Below are 22425 nucleotides of genomic sequence, written 5' to 3' on the forward strand. Positions count from 1 at the left end.
GAACAACTTTAATTGATAACATATATCAAATACTAAGTTGAGAGTGAGGTTGTAGCAGCAGTTATAGAGAATGAGAACAGTCAAAGATTTAGTTAAGAAGGTAATCTGATTTTCTTCTGAAGGTCAAGTTTGTATTCAATAAAAAGCAGCAAAGGGATTCTTGCCAGCAATAATTAAATTATTAATTCATTAATTTTTTGAACTGGCTTAAGCGAAATAAATCAGGATAAAATCTTAAAGGTAGGCACCAAAAGTGAAAAAGGGCAAAGTGACGGAAAATGAGAATATGGAAAAGAATCCATCAACAGAATGAACAATAGATAGGAGAGCACTGCTTTGAGAACTGCCTGCATCTTAACATTGGCAAAACCAAGGAACTGCTTATTGACTTTCACTGCACCAATATGTCCGGTCATTATTCAGGGAGTGGATGTCAAAATGGTCCACTCCTACAAGTACTTGGTGGTTCACATTAATGACAGGTTGGACTGGTCTCACAACACAGTGAAACTATATAAGAAAGGGCAGAGCAGGCTCTTTTGACTTAGGAGACTGCGTTGCTTTGGTGTGGGATGTTACATCCTTCACATCTTCTATAACTCTGTGATGGCCAGTGTAATGTAATGTGTAATGTGTAATTTTTTATGCTGTAGTGTGCTGGGCTAGTAACATCACTTCAAGAGAGAAGCACCAAATCAACAAGGTAATTAAAAGGGCAGGCTTAGTTATAGGATGCACTCTGGACCCCCTGGAGGTTGTAGCAAAGGAGAGAATTGAAAAAAAACTGAGTGTCATTACGAACAATGCTGCACATCCTCTCTCTTGCACACTAACACTGAGGACTTTGAGCCAGCAAATTATTCAACAGATGTTTGTTAAGAAACTCTACGAGGGCTCCTTTATAACAACAGCAATACATTTGCATAAAACATCTATCTATCTATCTATCTATCTATCTATCTATCTATCTATCTATCTATCTATCTATCTATCTATCTATCTATCTATCTATCTATCTATCTATCTATCTATCTATCTATCTATCTATCTATCTATCTATCTATCTATCTATCTATCTATCTACACTTATCATGTGACGAGTTCATTAGCACTAAGTACATAGTGGTCATGACCACCAGAAAGGAATCGTGAAAGGTGGGGCGGGTAAGTGAACCATGGGAGGATACCAATTGGTTTTACAAGCTGGCAGCTCTTGGTGCAATCACTTTATGTCATAATGCATTTTGGTATTTTAACAGCCAAGGAAAAATTGATGATCTGTCAAAACGGTCGTCCTTACTGACCCAAAGATAAATAGAAAGTTTGAGAATCCATTCACAGCATAAATTAATAATGATGAGGAACTGCTTTTAAAAACATAGGTCTATTACATTTGACCAACGAAAAACATTAGCAGAACAATTTTCAGTCAACTTAGAAAAGCATGAGTGAAAAAGAGCAAAGGGGGCCTCAAAAAAATTCTAGCATAATTAAATGTTTATTCAGTTCTTCTTGCAGACAGCTCAGGAGGGCATATAAAAATAGCAGGAGCAATGTACAATGTGAGACATCCTTCATGTTTTAGATGTATGTGGGTACCCTGTATAACACAGGTGAGACCATTAAGAAAGAAAATGAAAACCAAAAACTTAAGTTATGAACAAAAGTTGAATGAAAGAAGATGAGATATTCTGAAAATCTATTAGGCAAATGATAAACTGACATGTAAGTTTATTCACAATATTACAGGAAAACCCATTGTATGCTTGTTTATATTTGACCGACAGGGTTTCACTGATGACATCTTCTTAATACTTCTATATACACAAACTCAAATTCTCTCATCTTAACAAATAGCTCCACTTGTACCGTATTTTTAAGATATGCCAATTTAAAACAAAGTAACATTTTAATGTAATGTATAAGGTATAAAGTTTATCATTATGGAAAAAAAAAACCCTAAAGGGAATTACTGTAACTCTTAATAAAGAATTAATAGGACACTAAAGTAGCACAATAGTTATCACTGTTGCCTCTCATCTCCTAAGCACTGGCACTGCTTGTGTGGTATAATCATCCCTGGTACTCTGGGTATGCATGCAAGGCTCTCTGGCAACTCTTAATAATAACAATAACAATAATAATACTAATAATAAAATGTTTTATTTAACTGTCCTGCTGTTTTCATGGCTGTGCCCTGTAATGGGTCAGCACTATAAGCAAATTTGGTTCTCACCTTGTGTACAATGCTACTAGAAAAGATATCAGATCCCTAGTGACTTGGATAAACAAGGTAGAAAATTCATGGTCACAAAAATATTTGAAAATTAGGGTCACTCACTGCGCTGTGTTTACATGCTGGAGTAAGTTATCACTCCAGGTAATCTGTTTTCATCCCACACCTCAAATATGTGCTTTTAGGTAAATTGGAGACTCTAAGTTGACCCAGTATACAAGTGTGTGAGTGCGTGTGTGTATGTGGGAGAGAGAGAGAGAGTTTGTGAGGGTGCCCTAAGATGAACTGGTATCCTATTCAGGACTGAGTCCTCACTTGTGTCTAATATTCTTAGCATGGGCTTTAATTTCAAATGACAGTATGATTCTTAAACAGGCTTATAAAAGTGATGGAAGGGATCCTGTACAGATGTCACTGTTATTATCAAAGATTAGTGGTTATGCAAAGGAAGAAACCATCTTACCAGGCAGGAGCAGTCCTTGCACTGAGATTCAAGCCAGTTGCTTCCTTCAGGATGTAGAACTCCATTGTGTAAGCACACTATTGGTGCTGGGTCAGACTTTAAGGTGGGCCTGGAAGGTGGAGAACTAGAGAATGATGTGTCGGATTGTGTGATAGCTACATTGGACCTGGTTGATGACTGTTTATTTACAGGAGAAGAATTAAGAGAGGACATTGAAGCTGTAGTTTTCAAATCTGACCTTTGGAAATTTGGCGAGACTGGTGGGAATTTATAATTAAATAGTGGTGGCTTGCTGCTCTCTGTAGGAGATGTCTCACTTCTTGTTTTTGTGGGGATATAGGAGGAAGGCTTCAAGATTTCAGATTGCTTCTGGGCTAGAAAAAGACCCATATAGTCCAAAGAAGAAACTGTCAAGACTGAAGATGTACCTAGTGGAAAGTCTAGGACTGTTGATGGAGTATGATCACTATTGGATGACAGAGGTGATCTTTGTGAGAGAACAGAGGGCGAAGACATTAAGGTAGTAGAGTCTACTCCAACAGCAGAGGAAGGAATTGCAGTTGACCCTATCAAAGTGGGAACACTTGTACGCATTATTAGAGAGACAGTAGGGTGTGAATTAGGCTGTGTGATAGTGACTGGAGTGAAAGCAGTATGCTGTGTGCTAGGAGACACCACATGAGAAGACTGAAGGTTCGTTGATGTCTTTTGTAAAATTAAATGAGTTTTGCTTTCAGTTTGTGTAGAGGTGGGGCTTTCTAAAATGCTTTTTAAAGTAGCAGAGGTTCTACTCTTTTTGATTAAAGCTGGAAGCCCTGTTGATGTGTGCCATGTATTTGGAGATTTAAGTGCTGCCTGTAGTGGTAGGGGGGAAGGTAATTTACTTTGTGCAGATGGGTGAATAAAGCTGTCTTCATAATCGATAAAAGAGTTTGGCGGCATGGCCAGCAATACCGGAGGGACTGTGTATGTTGAATGTAGATGGAGTGGAGTTCTAAATGAGTTTTGTCCAGTTGGAGATATTTCAAGCCCTTCTTCTAGGGAGAAGAAGCTTGTAGGAGTGGTCTGCATAGCAGATAGAGATATGGATATGGGAGAATGGGGAGGCATAGCTTGACCTGTGGAAGGAGTTATGAATACATCATCTAGAGGAAGAGAATGAGAGGTCATGACTTTATCCATGGGATCTGCTGAGATTGTGGACTGTACATGCATTATAACTGGAAGGGCTGGAAGTGTGTCTTGGCTCACGGTAGGAGTCATGAATTTCGACTGTCCATTATCTAAAGTGAGAGGATCTGAGGTCATGTCTTGACTTGGGGTGGGTACTTCAGTTGTGGACTCTACGTGTCTTACAACAGGAAGGTTTGGGTATGTGCCTTGACTCACAGGAGAAGCTTTCAGTGTAGCCTGCACACTGTATAAAGTAGTTGGATTTAGGGATGTTTCTTGACTTTCAGGTGGAGTTACCAATGTAGCCTGTACTTCAGCTAATGTGGGAGTGTTGGAGGGAGTACCTTCACTTGTGGAAGGATTTGAGATTGTGGATTGTGTGTCCATTACAATGGGAAGGTTTTTGAGCATGCTTTGACTCATGAGAGGAGTGTTTAGTGTAACCTGTACATTGTTTAATGGAGGACTTGTAGCTGAAGCTTTGAACATGGTAGGAGTATTTGAAGGCTCATGTTGAGTTGAGGAAGGAGTTGCAATTAAATCTTGAATATTCATTAAAATGGGAAGGTTTGGTGGCAGGTCTTCAGTGGTGAGAGGAGTTATATTGGTGGTCTGCGCATTTGTTAAAGGAAGAGAGTTTTGCAACATGTTGTGACTAGTGACAGGTGATATGACTGTGGTCTGTGCTTTACTTAAGGTAGAAGGATGTATAGGCAGGTCTTGACTACTAGAAGGAGATTTGAGTGTGGCTTTTACATCTTCAAAAATGAATGGTGTTGAAGAGGCAACTTGCTTGTCAGCAGAAACACTAACTGTTGCCCGAATATTACTATTAGGAGAGTCTGAGGTCATGGTTGAGCTGGTTGGGTGGATTATGTATGCAGTGTGAAAGGGGGCACTAGTTAAGAAGGATTTTTGGGCAACTTGAGTCACTGGCTCTTTTGTCAAATGGATGTGATGATCTGTTGCTGTGGTTTGTATTATGTGAGGAGGATCAATAAATTCATCCTGTAAGATTAGGGACTTTTGAGTTGTTATTTTTGAACCTTTTCCTGCATTTTCTAAAGTGGATGTGGGCTGAGTTTTATATGTTGTTGGCCTGCCGTTGGAAGTCACCGGTGTTCTGAATTTTGTCTGTACATTAAGAAAGTCTGAGGATGTCTCCTGTAATTTAAGATGAGTGGCTGGTGAACTCTGTAAGGTGGAAAAGGAATCTGAAGGGGGAGGTGAGGTAGGAGGTCCAGTTATTTTCATCTGGGAATCCAGAATCAGAAGTTTATTTATCTTCAGGTATGGCATGGACTTCAGTAAAGCAGATGGTTCCAGGATGGAGTCTGGGAGAACTAAAAAAAGGACAGAAAGAAAGATTAAGATGTATTCAACAAATCATATATGGAAATTTAACAAAAAACAAAAAAAAATCCTCAATAATTAGGTAAGCCAAAAGGACAAATAGGTGAAATGGGGTTTTAGCTCTTCTGCCCAGTGGTCACTCACTCATTCACTCAGTTAATGCTTGTTGTTATTCATAATGTGGTCCCAGGTGTCACAATACACATCACTTTCAAACTTGTTTCTAAATTAAACCACTGTCTGGAATAATTCATAAATTGAAGAATGGTGTACTGATTAGCCTGCTGCATTCCATCTATGAAGACATACTGTAGGATCATGCACAGTGTGCATTATCTCTCTGTGACCGTATGCAATTTCCTCTCACATCATAGAGATTTACAGTACATGCTAGGTTAACTGGTAACCATTGGCATGTCTATGTTTAGGGCAACTTGGGCATTCATCCCCTCCAGAAGATGGGGAGGTTGTGCAAAAATTAAATAAATAGTAAACTCACCGGAATAATTTAACATAGTGTTGCAATGTTAATAGCAAAGTTAACTTAATTGTCATAATCATATTTTCCAGTTTTTTTATTATACCTTCAATGCAATTTCTTCTTTTAAAAGTCTAAAAACAGATCATTGATCTCTATTGATCACTAGCAAGACTGAGGCATTCATAATAATAATAATAACAACAAAAACTGCATTAAAGCGTGATAAAATAATTTGTCGGCGTTAATTAATTAATGTGTTAACGCGAAAATAATGCAGTAACTTGCTCAGCTCTAGTTATTTTGTAAATATATTTTATTAAATCACAAAAGTAATTGTATAATGTCACAGTTGGCATTATTTGGCAGAGTTAATAAATAAAAGAAAACTAAGTCATTTCACAAATATGCTATGTGATTCCACAAATGACTGTGAAATGCAAATGTAATGCAGGAATTCAAAAAACTACTGTAAATATTATGGTAAAGCATTGCCCAATTTTGGAAACAATTTTCAAAACACAAGATGCACTTGCATACATGCACCCAATAACCTACAATTTGGATTTCAGTCTGCCAGGACTACTAATTTATTTGCAAAATAGCGTAAATTTATTGTTGTCGTGCGCATGTTCATGGGAGACATCTTAAGAGCTTTGGTGATGGTAATTACCTTCCAAACCAGGGGTTGGCTCTGTGTTCTAATAAATTTTCTTCTCCTCCATCTGAAGAACGGAAGATTGACAGCCATTCCATTGCTGATGCCACTTCACTGTATGTCCTCCATGGCCCTGCCGTTCCTGCCACTTCAACTCAAAACTCAGAAGTCCTCCATCTTGTTTTAGTTTCTATCTAGAACTGCAGTCTGAAAAGACTACTCCGCATTTACTGCTTAATTTCTTTTGCTTTTGTAAATCTAATTATATGGGTCACCAAGGTGGTGCCCCAACTCTTTACCTTTGTTTGTGTCCTATTTTACACTGTAAATGATTTTTTGATTAGGCGACTAATGGGTAGATAGATGAAAGGATAGACTTGTAAATAATACATTTTCAGTGTGTTAGATTTATTTCTGTATTACTTGAACATGTTTACAAATTGCTTTCCTTTTTGTGGCACCCAGCAACTACTCACACGGCCCTCCGGGTTGTACTGTATGAACTCGCATTGATCCAAATACCACTGACTGATTGCTTAATTGTAAACTCCAAAATGGATTACCCTTCCCGTCTGATGTGTCATTTGGCAGCCAGGCCTTAAGCTTTAAGCTGTCCGGTTCACTCTCAGCCACAGCTGCACATTATTGCTGGGTGGTGCGGTCTTTCTCCCAGGTACGGTTGTGTTGATGATTAATAGCCCGTGGGAGCAGGACGGTTTAGGAGAAAGGGCATTAGTGCAGATTACAAAGGAAGGAAGCCCAGATCACAGGGCTCACATACTGACAGATACAACAGCTTTGTCCTCAGGGATCTCAGGCCGCCTTTGAAGAAGTTAAATGGTTCCACCTGACTAAAAGTATTCAGACCAGTTCAGAATGATTGAGTCTGGCAAGTTCAAAACACTATCAAACTTGTCTGTCCTATTCTTTTGAATGTTCCAGATGCTTTTGTTTGGCACTGGTGTTTTCAACATAGCTGATGTGACCGATCCCTTAACTGTTCCCCTAAATTTGTTCACCTCTCCTGTGCAGTCAACCCATCACTGTGACTCGTCACCGAGTCAATTCATATTAGTAAGATCCTTGTCAACTATAATATTGCAAATACTCACCAGTGTCACAGTCAGCAGTCGTGAGGCCTTGAGGGCATGCACACAGTCCATTGACACACTCTGTCACACCAGCACAGTTTGGCACACACCCCCATCCACCATGAGAGGTAAGCAAAGACAAATAGAGAACAAGAAGGTTCACCACTGACTGATCTCACACAGGTCATCATCACTTGATCCAGTAACTCCCCTCTGGTAAACTCTTTAGGTCGATTAAGACTAAAACTAATAGACATCTACACAGTTTCTTTCCCAGAGCCATAGCCCTCATAAACCAGTACTTTACCTGTCTCCCTTGCTTATTTCTTTGCTCTTTCATACATGAAGGTGTGAATATGTGTGTGTGTATGCTTATGCACATATATGTGCCTGCGTGCGCACACACTCTATATATGCACACTCATTCATTTGCCCATCGTTTGCACATCTTCTTTATAATTGCACTATTCTGCAACTGTATTTAACTTATGTTATGTGTATGTAATGTTGTGCTCTCTTATAAGCAGCTCCAAAGCTACCACGTTAAATTTCTTTATTATTACATTAAGTACTGCCAACTAAAAGTGACTCTGACTATCACTTGATTTTGATCATATCCTTAAACCTGCCTCATCTACATCAGATTCCTGGAGTGCTGGAGGACTAACACTGCAACACTAGTCCTGCAAGGGATGCCAGTTCATCACCGGAGGCCCCTCACATACACCCATACTCAGCCAGATTAGAACCACCATTATCCAAATACACATTTTGAGATGCAAGAGGAACTCCATAATAGATAAAGAGGAAATACACACATACAGAGAAGAAACCTGAAAATTCCTCATATTGACCAAAGGTGAGGACTGAAACCAAGACACTGGGAGCTTGAGGCAGCAGTGCTACCCTGTCTGCTTTGTAACACAAGATACGCCTACACTTCTACTAACTTGACATGAAAATGTGTATACTAACCCCCAAATACTACAGAAATATTTGTTGAATATTTATTAAAAAAAAGATTATGATCATGCTACAGTGCTTTCAGTATGAAAAGAGAAATTCAGCGTCAACTACTAAACACTTAACATTTAGCTCCTCTCACAATGCATGCATTACAGCTTCCAGAATAAAAAACTACGATTCTAGCCACAAAGTTCAAATTTCAACCTCTTACTCTTTTCTGGTTGGCTCCTATAATCACAGTAACATCTGGACAATTAAAGCTGCCTCCTCTCAAAGTGTCTCTGAGTAACAGCAGCCCTGTAATTGACCTGACAGAGCAGGCCTGTGTTCCATAACAGCTGGAGTGGGGAGGGACAGGCCAGCATTGCACCATGGGGGCTCCTTCTGTATGTAATTATGAAGCTGAAGTGGTATTTCAGGAGGGTATCGGCACTGACACACTACCCTACTATCACTCAGACACTCAGCACCTCTGTATCTCCACCACAAACCTGTCCACTGTGTTCACTGTAAGTCCAAGTGCTCGCTTTTCTTGTCTGCTATCAACTCCATGGCCCTGTCCATTTCATGTGATCCCAAGAGACCACCTTGACTTGCATAATGTATAGTACTTGCAGTTACATCTCCCTTAAAAAAGGGTACAAATGTCTTCACATTACTCGTACTGTATGTTAGGGTGTTTTTTTGTGGAATCGGAATTCTTACTGGGTTGGCCACTACATGCTAGATGGACACCAAGTGTATTTGTTTAATTTCCAGACTTTTCACTTGTTGTTGGTGGTGTGATTAACTCTCTTACCTTGTAGCTCAGGAACCTTGGTTTGAATCTGGCTCTTGAAGAACTTTCTCTACTTGTTTTTTTTCTTCCTATCCAGCTTTTGCTACTTCTTTGTCGGTTCAATGTGCTTGATCAACCATCTCAATACAGTTCAGTTCTGCACCTCCTCAGCAGTCAGACTCTTTTCCTTCAAATCTTCTTTTACTCTTTCCGTCCACTTTGGTCTCCCCCACTTTCTGTATCTTTACTCCCATCACTCTTTTGCCCACATACTCCTTGTCTCACTTCATCACGTGTCTATACCACCTGCGTTCTTTTACTTTCTTAGATATTTCTCCCACTTTTACCTCTGATTGTCTCATTTCTTATTCTGTCCTTTTTGTAACTCCACACTTCCGTCTCAACATTCTCCTGTCTGCCACATCTAAACTTCTGCACTGCCTTTACTGAACATGTTTCAGCTGCATACATCGTTGCTGGTATTACGACAGTCTTAAAAACGTTACCTTTAACCTTTGCCTTAATTCTTCAATCACACAATACTCCCCATACCTTCTTCCAATTGTTCCATCCATGCTGCACTCTCTGGGTTATCTCTGCATCTAGTTTTCCACTTCAGGGTACCACTGATCTTAGATATTTAATTGTATCCACTCTATTCAATAGCTCTCACAGCATGCTAACTTCTGAATTCTTGATCATCATTAAACCTCATATATTCTGTGTAATTCCTATTTATCTTCAATCTTCTACCTTCCAAAGTCCTTCTCCATCCTTCCAAGTTCCTCTCCACCTCCTCTTTTCTTGTGCCATGCATTACAATGTCATCAGCAACAGCTTGCACCAGGGGGACTAGTCTGTTATCCCATGAGTCTACACATCCATAGCCAGATCAAAGAGGTAAGGATTTAAAAAAACTGGGATCTTGTCTGTTACCCCAACACTAATTTTAATCTGACAATTCCTCATACTTATCCTCACATACTTCTTTTTGGTGAACAATCTCTCCATGTCTCAGTTTTTTGTTTTAGGTTACTCTGGTTGTCATGCCACATTCTCAAACATATGTGTGTTTAAGATTGTTTATTCTAACATGGCCCAACTTGAGTGTGTATGTGTGTGAGCTGATCCTGTTACGGACAATTCCTACATTGTGTCTATCCTCTAGCCCCCTGCAAGCTTGCATTTGCTTAAAATGGTCTTTGGAATGTTATGATCTTCTGTCATATTATACTTTATAAACTTACTCAAAGAAGGGTTTCGGAAAAACACCCTGGGAGAGAGAATCACTGTAGCCATTTAACTTTCCCGAGGGTACTTTTCAGAACCATCAACCAAACAAACTATTCAGAAATTAAACATTTTATCATTTAGATCTAAGCTGAGTTTCCATCCTGTATAAATAAATGTTGGAAGTATGTTATTGACTTGGGCTATTTGTGCTGTCATATGCCTGAAAGCATGAAAAATGACCACTTGCAACGTACGCCTCATTAGAAGCTTTAATTGTGCAGGTAATAGTGGTAGAATCCCAAAAGGCAATAACCTTGTGGGCAAATTTGGAACTGTGTAGTTTTAGTAATCTAAGCCACACATGAACTCGGCATATACTTAATTATAATGAAAACCCCTACTAGGGGAATTTTTCTAAAATGGGATTCTGTTTTATCTTACATGATAGCCAAAGTATTGTATAACAACTTTTAAGAATGATTAATGAGTCATTATGGTTTTAATACATTTGCCTTATTTTGTTAATCAGACGATGGTAAACCCTTATTAGCCAAGCTTCTCTCAATAAACATTGACTTTTATCAGACATAAGAAATACCACAGTGTATAAGAATTATAAATAATGATCAGTGAATGATTATATATGAGCAGAACATATAATGTTATAGTATACAGTATACTATGCAAACACAACTATGAACTTAAACTTGAACTATATTTTTCATCATGTCATGGTCCATTTTACCTGAAAATGACTAATACTGAAAAAGAACTATAATTAACAAGTTGTGTTGAAATCTAAGTAATCAATATAACATTTCCAGTCCACGTCGCAATGCATGTCTCTGTTATATGCCATTTAATATAGGATTTGTAAAAGCAGTGTTAATGTGTGCCATCTTTTGCAATGACAGGGACATACCAACTGGAAGGACACACAGACACTTATCCTTTAATTAAGGTACTGCAGATGACTAGCGAATTATCATGAAGGTTTAAAACATTTACATTATTTTATTTATGATAGCAAGGTGAATACTTACTATACAATGGTCACTTAATTGACATTTTGTTTTGACTGGCATAAGTATTGTTTAATCATTTGTGGCAGATGGCCAAAGCCCTTACATGGCTGGGACACCTTAATAACGGAAGTACCAGGGGAGAAAACTGGCACAGGGCATTACCTCCCCCAGAGCGCTAGTTGGCAGCTTCAGGACCACGCTAACAGGCACGGGAAGGACTCCCAGGTGCAGCATAAAAGAAGCCTGCTGCCTTCATTCCAGGAGCCAGAGTCAGCAGGGAGAAGACAAAGCTTGTGAGAGTAGGAGTGGAGGCAGAAGAAGAGAGAGTGTGAGAGAGAGAGAAAGATCAAATAAGAAAAAGAACAAGAAAAGAAAGTGCTGCTGCTCTGCTTTTGTACTGTGTATTGGTGGGAAATGGTTGAAAAGTGTTTCCCACAGCTGAACAAAAAAAAAAAACTGTTGCTGAACTCTGTGTCGAGTTTGGGGAGCTGGTGTGCCCCTTGTTGGCCACAAATTATATAGATGATTAAGATTTTTTTTTTGGATAATACCACTGTAAAAGCTGATTAGCTGACCTTATTTCAATTAATAAGTTTTTACATGTCATGATAAGCAGAATATTTTATAGAGTTACAGTGACTGAAGAGTCATCAGGATTCTAACCCAGTTTCTTTTAACTTCTATACCACCATATGAAGAAAGAAAGAAAGAAAGAAAGAAAGAAAGAAAGAAAGAAAGAAAGAAAGAAAGAAAGAAAGAAAGAAAGAGAAAGAATTTGGCGATTAAATGAGTTAATATTCTGTAAAACAGCATGGTAATGTGGCACATTTCAGTGAGTTGGATGGGTTATTAAAAACCTTCCTCCAAGATGGGTTTAGACTTAGGGAGCTATAATTAAGAAATGTTGGATGTCTCTGACAAAGCATTGTCCAGTTCTCCGGAAAAGAAAGTTGCGGCAGAGTAACACAATTAACATTCATCATATTCAGACTCTCACTGGTTTGCCTGGGAGTTGTGGCTGAAAACAAGTGAAAACAGAAGCTGCTGGTGGGAGCTCCAGCCGGGTGACTTCAGGTTTTTATAGGCTTAGAGCTGACCTCGAGAATGCAGACATGGCAAAGGACGTAGTCTGAGGTCTAGCTTTAAAAGGACTTCTGTACTTTCTCAAGGGGGTTTAGCGTTGTAATCAGAGCAGTGACAAGGCCTCAACTAGTGGAGAGGACAAACAGTAAGCAGACAAACAATATAGAAAAAAATCAAGAGGGTGTGAGGTGCCAGTTAGGACTCCTTTATTCTGTATTGTGAGGCATAAGGGCTTAGCCTTTATTGTGATTCTTTGCTGTTACCCATGCTGCTCCTTCTTTAATGCTTTGAGATAAAAATATCACAGAGATGAAGAATTATGTGTGAGACTTGCTATTTAGAAAAAAATACAGATTTAGTCAAGTTTCAGAAAGATAGATAGATAGATAGATAGATAGATAGATAGATAGATAGATAGATAGATAGATAGATAGATAGATAGATAGATAGATAGATAGATAGATAGATAGATAGGATTGTATAGAAGCAATAAAACAGAAATTTATAAATACCAATGGCAAACAGACAAGTGATAAAAACAATGCATATTTTAATTTAATACACATTTGCCTATACTTGCATAGCACACTATATTATCCTGGTACACTGTCTTATATGTCTTGTGTACACAAAAATATACTGGGATATAATGAGACTAGTGATGAGCAAAAGAGGAAATTTACAATATGCGTAGTTTTGTGAAAGTGACACTTAAGTTTATTATGCAGGTGATTTAGTAATTGTAAAATGTTAAAACTTGCTAAAACAAGTTTTTAGAGGTTTAAAGAATTTTAAGAGATGGAAAACAAGAACTAATCAGTCCCTAGATCCTCATTCACACCTACGTTACCTGTACTCTTTTCTGCAGCTGTGTAATGCTTGTAATTTCTATCACACTGTTAAAACCAATTCTATTTATACCACTCATTTACAATACTGCAGAGGAGAATGCTATGCTTTTAAAAATGCAACATTCTGCATATTTTCCACTCAAAGACACATTGAAAACACACCATTAAGCCAATTACTGTGTTTTTTCCACAGGAAAATCTCACTCCACAGAAGCCCCCCCTCCCGCTACCTAACAGCCACCCTTTCCTGTTTACTGACTCCTTCAACAGAGGTGGGAGATATGCACTCTACAAGCACCATGGAGCTTCAAGTTTTCTTTTTCCAGCTCCATTACATCTTTAGGATTGTGATCGCCAAGATTGTCATCATTATCTGGCATACTGGGGTCTACATATGACAGAAAAAGAGTCCTGATATTTTTAGTTAAATGCCATGCATGTGGAATTAATGCATGTAAACACTTCCAGATGGGAAACAAACACCTTTCTTTTCATCGCAAAGGCAAAAATTTCACTAGGACTGACATGCATTTAATTTTGCTAAGCAAAATACAGAAATTCACAGCAAATTCAGTTTTGCTCAGGCCATTCACTCAGCAGTAAGACCTTCAATAAGAGCTAATCGGTTTTTCACAAGGATATTAAGGAAAGAGAATTGAAAAGAATGAATCATCATGAGGTACAGCAAATTCACGGCACCTTTACAGTTTCACTTTACAGAGCCCTTTACTATAGGAAGCACAGAATTCAATTATTATAACTGTGAATCTTAAATAATAAATGTCTTTGGTCTTGAAAACACTATCATTGCTATCCTTTTTTGGATTTTGTGATTTATGTCAGTGGTTCCCAAACTCGATCCTGGGGACCCACTGTGGGTGCAGGTTTTTTTTCCAACCAGATGCACAATCGGTGATAATAGTTGATAACAACTGATCTCATTTTATTAGCTGGTCTTTTTTACTCTTCTCTTATTCTGCATTCAGAAAAACACATCGGTATGGTTTTTACATTTATAAGACATTTAGAAATATTTCTATTTTTGTCTAAAGATATAAATGCTTAACTCTCTTTTGTTGCTTTCCTATTATTTTCTCCTTTTCCTGTGTAGTTTGCTCTCTTCATTTAACCCTAATAGTGACAACAACCAGCAGAGCAGACACCTGGGATGATGAAAGCAGCAACGACTTCAGCGTCAGACCCGCTAATTAGTAAATAATCAATTAAATAACCAGAACACCTGGAAAAGCAGAATTAAAATTTGGTTGAAAATACTGTTAATGACTTTAAAAAACACTACATATTCCCCATTGAACTGCTTATTACATTTTAATAAAAATCTACCAAACTTAGTTTGTAATTTCTATATATTGACTCCAAAACACAGAAATTGGGAAATAATGACTCACTTAATTAGGCTAAGAGTCCAATGAAAAACGGAATTTGGTTGGAACAAAAACCTACAACCACAGGGAGTCCCCAGGACTGAATTCACTGATTTACCGTATATATTTGCGTATAAGTCGGGTCTTGAAACCCGAAAAAATCGATCATAAAATCAGACCCGATTTATATGCCCGTTCAAAAATGTGACACTTATTTATTTTTTTTTACATCCTCTTGCTTCCTCCAATCTCACATCAGTTTCTCAGATAAATCGAGTTTTGTTGTAATTTCACTCGCTACTTCAATGACGTTTAATTTAAAACCAGCTTCATATTTTCTTCTGATCGAACGCTCCATCGTAGATAAGGGATGCTCTTACGATAAAGGTATATGAGGGTGTGAGATACAAAAAATAGAAATCAGTGCAAAAGTTGCTTTGGAATAGTTTGGGTATTACTGTGTGGTCACGCAGGCACAATAAGGAAAGACAGAGAGAGGAGAGGTTAGGAGCACACGCTGATACAGAACATTGCCGCACCCACGTAGAAAAAAAAAGGCCATGTGCTCCGTGGTTACTCTCTCAGATGGGCGTTAGCATTTCATAATCTCTTGGACCAATAGCGTGAATTTTCCGCATTCAACTTATACAACCGACATTATAAAATACCAGGAATTATACGATAAAATCAAGTCCTGACTTATCTGCAGGAGAACTAATGGCGAATATATACGGTATATCCTTTTGTGTTTTCACTAAAATTAGCAATTAAATCAGTTAATATGATGTAAAACAGCATGGCGATGAGGCACATTTCAGTGACTTGGATGGGTTATTAAAAACCTTCCTCCAAGATGGGTTTAGACTCAGGGAGCTATAATTAAGAACTGTTTTATGTCTCTGACAAAGCATTGTCCGGTTCTCCAGAAAAGAAAGTTGCAGCAGAGTAACACAGCTAACATTCATCGTATTCAGACTCTCGATGGTTTGCCTGGGAGTTGGTGGGAGCTCCAGCCAGGTGACTTCTGGTTTTTATGGGCTTAGAGCTGACCAGCAAGTGCTTCTCGAGAATGCAGACATGGCAGAGAACATAGTCTGAGGTCTAGCCTTAAAAGGACTTCTGTACCTCCTCAAGGGGGTTTAGTGTTTTAAGCAGAGCAGTGACAAGGCCTCAGCTGATAGAAAGGACAAACAGTAAGTAGACAAACAATACAGATATAAATCGGGAGGGTGTGATGTGCCAGTTAGGACTCCCTTATTCTGTATTGTGCGGCATAGGGGCTTAGCTTTTATTGTGATTCTTTGCTATTACCCATGCTGCTCCTTCTTTAATGCATTGAGATAAAAATATGAAAGATTCTGTGTGAAACTTGCTATTTAGAAAAAAAATACAGATTTGGTCAGGAGTCTGAATAGCTTTGTGGAAGGTATTGTATATAAATGTTTAGTGTGGCTTAGGCTGTGTCCACACTTATTACGTGTTCATTGAAAAATGCAGACATTAGTCCTTTTGTCCACACTGCCCTGGCATTTATAATTCCAATAAACGAATATTTTCGAAAATGCTCTCCATAGCCGTATACTTCTAAAATCGCTGGTTTAGCATTGCAATGTGGAGGGTTGAGAACACAGAACTTTAAAAATGAAGACTTTATTCGCACTGTGATGTGTTTGTGCTTATTACGTAGCTCTTCCCTTACGGGATCATGCTAATTACAACTTCCCATTCCTTGGATTGGTAACCCTTCACAGAAGAAAACCAAATTCCAACATAGCACATATAGAAGAGTTGCATTCCATGGCTTTTTTCATCTAAATGAGTTTTGTATAGTTTGAAAGCTAAATACAGAGGCAAAAGTTATATAATATACTGCTTGCTACAGTTTTCAGTTTACAGCAAATCTTGCAGATGTGTGGTGTTACTCTTCTTTCAAGGATTTTTCTGACTATATGTGCATGCCTATTGTAGGCAGACGACTCTGTCAGATGCATTTTCAGTCATGTTAGTGTGGATGAGGATTGTTTTAGGTTAAAAACACCATTTTTAAATGAAAACATAGTAGTGTGGATGTCGCCTTAGTGCAGCACACAAAGAGGGCTGAGATACTAACCAGAAGTCAGACTGCTATGCCTAATTTCTCCTCCTCTAATTTCTAATGATCCTGCCTCTGTCATAACTCTTTAATGGGTCCCCAGACATTCCACATTTCAACTCTCAGACAGAACAGCAAGAGATAGAGAGCGAGAGAGAAAAAAAACACAAGGAGGACCTAATGCTTCTCAGAATACAATTAGTCCAATTGATAAAATCCTTGTCAGTACATTACACGTTCTTATAATTCTCTACTAAACTGTGACAGCGGTCAGCCTTTGAGTATGTTCCTATTATAACAAGTTAAACCTTTAGTTAACCATTCTTCATTCTAGTTTAGGATACTGCATGCTGAAAAATGGTGTAGTGTGAACATTGGTACACAACTTTTGTTTGGATGACTTTTAGCACGGTATGCAAGTGTGGGGGGGCTCGTGCAATTAGATGGGTATCTTCTACCTCCTTTGAAAGCCTTCAGATAGACAGTGGGATCTGAGGTAGAGCATTCTACTAGTCTGGGTACCAAGTTTAAATCTGACCATTAAAAGGACAGCATCCAGTCAGATGAAAGCTGTTTTGTTGGTGCCAGATAGGCCTAATTGTAATTCATTGGGGGGGTCTTGGGTTACAAATGAGTTCCGTTACCAATTTTGTATGTCAAATATTACACTGATAAATATCTGTTAATGGCAAATCAGCAAAAATGCATGATACTTTAATACTTAAAGCAAAACCATAAACAAACGTATTTATAAAATGACAGTGAAGCAATATCACTGTGCTTTAACTTACAAAACTATTAGTTTGATCCACAGGTATGCACAGTATGTTGACCTTATGCCTAAACATCCTACAATTTTTGATAATGATACACTACCACATGGAAAAGGTATAATGATGACATGAACATCCACAACTAACTGGAAATTGTGAGGCACGCATTGTCTCTGCTGAGGGATCACTCAGGGTGTCACTTCCCCCCTATGAGCAGGTGTACTCCCTAAGACAGCATGGCGGGGACACTGGAAATTACTAGCAGATGGCTTTACTACTTGGTTTTACTAAACAGCTGCTCACTTGTATGTGGCATTCTACACTGCTGGTCACATTAGGGGACACATGGGAACGAAAGCAAAAAATGACTGAAAATAGAGTATATATCACACTGGATTGCACAGTGTTAATGATGACTGTTACGTATTCGTATGCCTCAAAACTACCTTGCTTTATTTTTAATTAAATAAATTAAAATAATTGAAATTCATTTGAAAAGAATATTTTTTTGTTTTAGGTGCTTGTTCATTCCTGTAGAATTGCTGTTATGTTGAAACCACCATAACCAAAGCCCTGCTAGCATAGTGGTATCTATTTGTTGACTCCATTGTTTTTTTACTTTCAATCAATCAATTATATTTTTTTTATATAATGGATTTTATAATGACTATTGTGACAAAGCAGCTTTACAGATTTCTAAACCTAAAACTCCAAGGTGTAACATATCAGTGACAATAAAAGTAACACTAGATAATTAATGTACAAAATAAATGTCTATAATATTTTACATAAATTTAAAATAATGCAATAAAAATAATACAAATACAATTGCTACCTAAAAGAAAACACATAAAAAGACGAACAGGAATATAGATTTCATTGTGAATTTTCGATATTTACTTTCAGGCCTGACAAAACAAATATATTTTAGCCAAGATTTGAACAATGAAAGAGTGTCCTCTGCAGGAAGCTTATTCCAAAAATAGGGGGCTTCAAAAGCAATTATTACCGTCTGTGTGTTTTTTAATTCTAGGGATTCTGTTCCTTGTGATTGAATCAGGCTAGATGGATAAGCCACCTTAATAAAAGGATAATTGTGTGTCTGTTTGGTTGCTATGTCTCTGTCTTTCCAACAGATGGCACAGCAGAAATATTTGTAGTAATGAAATGCATTTTGTCATTCCAACAGATTGGTCATCACACACATCAACACAGCTTTAAAGAATCCCATACCAAATGGCACATGTGCATTGCATTTGTCATTCCAACATATGGCACATCACAAACATTTGTAGAGATAGATAGATAGATAGATAGATAGATAGATAGATAGATAGATAGATAGATAGATAGATAGATAGATAGATAGATAGATAGATAGATAGATAGATAGATAGATAATTCATTCCCTCATTGAAATTCGGGTGTATATTCAATTACTACATGTTGGAATTACAAATCTGATGCATTTTATTACTTTATTTATACTTAGATTTCCACCCCACTTAGACAAGTAGCACAGCTATTAAGGAATACAAAAGGTCACTCAAATATGTAGGTCGGAAAACCAAGCAAAACTTTATAAGTGAGCAACAATATGTTATAATCAGTACAGAATTATAGGAAGCCAATGTAAAAATGACAAAACCGAAGTAAAATGTTCATATTCCCTGGTTCTTCTAAGCACTCTAGCTGCTGCTTTCAGAACTAAATGAAGTCTATTAAAGGACACTGAACTGCAGCCACAGAGCCAATCTAATCCATAAGTAATAAATGTATGAATATGTTTTTTCAGCATCATGGAAAGATAGCAAACTTCTATGTTTTGCAGTACTTCTTAAGTGAAAATAGGCTACTCTAAAAATATTTCTAATATGGGTATCAAATTAACAGTCAGAATCTACAAAGGTGCCTAAATTTCTATACTGTCTCTTACTACTGGTTTACTACTTGTTTGCTTGCATGAAATATTGGCTTATTCATATATTTTGTTGATTGATGCATATGAAATATACTGTTTTGCATATGTAAACAAACATTTTGTGTATGAACTACAGCATATAGATTTGTAAATATCAATTATTAATTTGAAAATGATGCATATTTTGTCCATGTTCAGATTAATAAATGCTACACATCTACTGATGATTTTTATACAAACAAGCATTAAATTGTAATTAGGTGATATTTTTTTCATACACACAATTGGTTCCATGAAAATGAAATACGGTGAGCTTTATTTGTTTTTGAGTGGACTAATGTTTAGGGCTTCTGCCTCAAAGATCGTGTCCTGGTCACAGTGAGAGTGGGGTTGGCACATTCTCCATGTGCTCATGTACAGTAGGTTTATGTGGAATCAAAGTACCCATCCCAAAGTACGGCATCTGTGTGGCGTTCAAATATCAATTCAGACCCTTTCATGTGTAGTTTCAAGCTAGTGAATGGAGTTGCTTATCTCCATTCAAACTTGTGACTCCTTCCGTGTGTTTAAGAAGCATTTGAAGGCCCTCTGGTTCGGTGAATATCTGTCGAATGGATAATGGCTTTGATGCAAAGGTTCTTGATTGCTAAGATAACATTTAGTCTTGCGTAGCTCTTTTGGTTTACAGCTCTTCACTTGTGATGGTCAATTGTGTAACCTTGTACTGTACCATTTGGTTTAAGTCTCCTGATCTTTACTTGATTATGTCGACTTCTGCTGAACTGGAAGTCACTTTTGATGAAGTTGTCTGCTAAGTAAATAAATGTAAATGTGCTTTCCTTCAGCTGCTCTCCATGTGCCAGGTTAATTGACACAGTATGAGAGAACTGTGGATGTATGTGTGAGTGAAGCCTGGCCATGGGAAGTTTCTTGCCTTGCCCTTGATTCTGCTACCATAGGTTACTGTCTCTGGGACCCTGAACTGGACTGAACAGATCTGATTACAGCTGAATAGGCTGATATCTTTAATTGTATGTATGCAATACTGGTGTACATGTGAAATTGATGTATTAGGTTACTTTATATTAACGCTGCATAAGTTTGCATGTAGAGAGAATCGATGCATCATGTGCCCCATAGAGAGGACTGGTTAGACTAGCTAAACACAACTAAAATTGTAAACAGGCTCTGTGTGAGCTCCTTATCAGCCAGATTCTACACAGTTAACCTCCTTGGCGTTAACTCCTAGAGTGGCTCAGGCTGAGAATTCTATGTAATTGCTGTGATGTGTGATCCACTTTACAATGTTAAACCCAAATAACTTGGGGCAGTATTCTTCTGTACTCTAGTAAATAAAACAACAATACAGTGGAACCTCGGATCACAAACGTCTCGGACCACATACAAATCGAGTTACAACCAAAAAGTTCGCCAAACTTTTGCATCTTTTCACGACCACACACTCAGGTGACGAACAAGCCAGTTTCCCTTCTGGTTCGTACACACCGATGATTTCCACACATTTCCATAAGTCTCTCCCTGTGCAGCGAGTGAGCGAGTGAGAGAGAGAGAGAGAGTGAGAGAGAGAGAGAGCGAGAGAGACAAAGCGAGAGAGAGAGAGAGCGCGAGCGAGCAAGAGAGCCCAAGCAGGGGTGTTTTGGCCAACACTCGGTGGGGCAGAAGGAAGCAGTCGCTCCAGCTGAACGATCAAGGAGCTGGAGTGACCAGAAGAAGTATATTACACTGTGCATTCTATGGTATAATTAACTATTTTTGTGCTTAAAAATATCTTTAAAAAATATATATATTTACATACAGCTTGTATGGTCCAGAACGGATTAATTGTATTTACATACAATCCTATGGGGGAAATTACTTCGGGTCATGACCAAATCGGGTTGCGACCAGAGTTTTGGAATGAATTACGGTTGTGACCCGAGGTTCCACTGTATGTTGAAAATTCAGGAATATTTCTATGTGTTTTGCCACTCTAATGTTACTCATCAATATTCATGAGTGGGGCAGAGCCTTTAACTAAACGATTATTTGAATCAAGAGATAGTAATGACAATGTGAATTGGTCATCAAACATTGACACGGATAGTGAAACTGATGCATATGGCATTATACAACCGAACTGCTGTGATATGCCTTGTGAATTAATTTCCTTAACAGTTCACCATAGTGTACGAGGTGTGTGGCAAAAAGGCAAAATCATTACAATGAAGTAAAGACACAAAAGATGTTGGCCTCCTAAACACTGTCCATAATATGGCAATGTTTAAGTTACTAAGGCTTGCGCAGTGGTAGCTTACAATAACACAAGGGGAACATCAATCGTACAGATCAGGCACCGACAGTCTACCCCCTCATGCTTAAGCAACAGAACAAATATTATAAGATAAGTGTGTAAAGAAGCAGGCTTCTACTGTCCTGATATAAAGATTAGGTTGTGCGTTGGTGACGGTTTCAAAACATGTCACACGAAGGACGTGTACCAGATCTGCTTCAGTACAGCAGTGAATATTAGACATATCTTTTGTACTCTATTTATGTTGACTTTTCAGTATTTCTCGTTGAAAAAATTTAATTTTTCTGACTTGTTTGTCTGGGAGTAAACATAACACTAAGGAAATCAAACTCATATCTGACATTGGTGTAAAAAATGGTTATCCTATGTGCTATTCTACTGCAGCCCATGAATGGTGTTGGGAATGACAGTATTTGAGAGACTGTGGACTGTAGAGCAGATATCCCATCTGTACCTGAAACACACATGAACAAGCTCAGAATATGCAAGTCTACCAGACCTCATGCAAGGGCAGAGAACATTAGAGATGAGGGATTGCACTAATAGCGACTTTGT

General features: G+C 38.1%; 1 protein-coding gene across 4 annotated transcripts in view; it reads right to left on the minus strand.

The window, feature by feature from the left end:
* The window catches only part of LOC114645883 (uncharacterized), a 235378-nt gene that overhangs the window by 60781 nt on the left and 152172 nt on the right, over window positions 1-22425 (minus strand). For all 4 annotated transcript variants that reach the window (XM_028793784.2, XM_028793783.2, XM_028793782.2 and 1 more), the window contains exon 16: window positions 2700-5215. In XM_028793784.2, coding sequence (XP_028649617.1) covers window positions 2700-5215 — 2516 coding nt within the window. The remainder of the gene's footprint in view (window positions 1-2699; window positions 5216-22425) is intronic.

The sequence above is a fragment of the Erpetoichthys calabaricus genome, chromosome 2 (genome assembly GCF_900747795.2).
Source record: "Erpetoichthys calabaricus chromosome 2, fErpCal1.3, whole genome shotgun sequence".
NCBI classification, from domain to species: domain Eukaryota; kingdom Metazoa; phylum Chordata; class Cladistia; order Polypteriformes; family Polypteridae; genus Erpetoichthys; species Erpetoichthys calabaricus.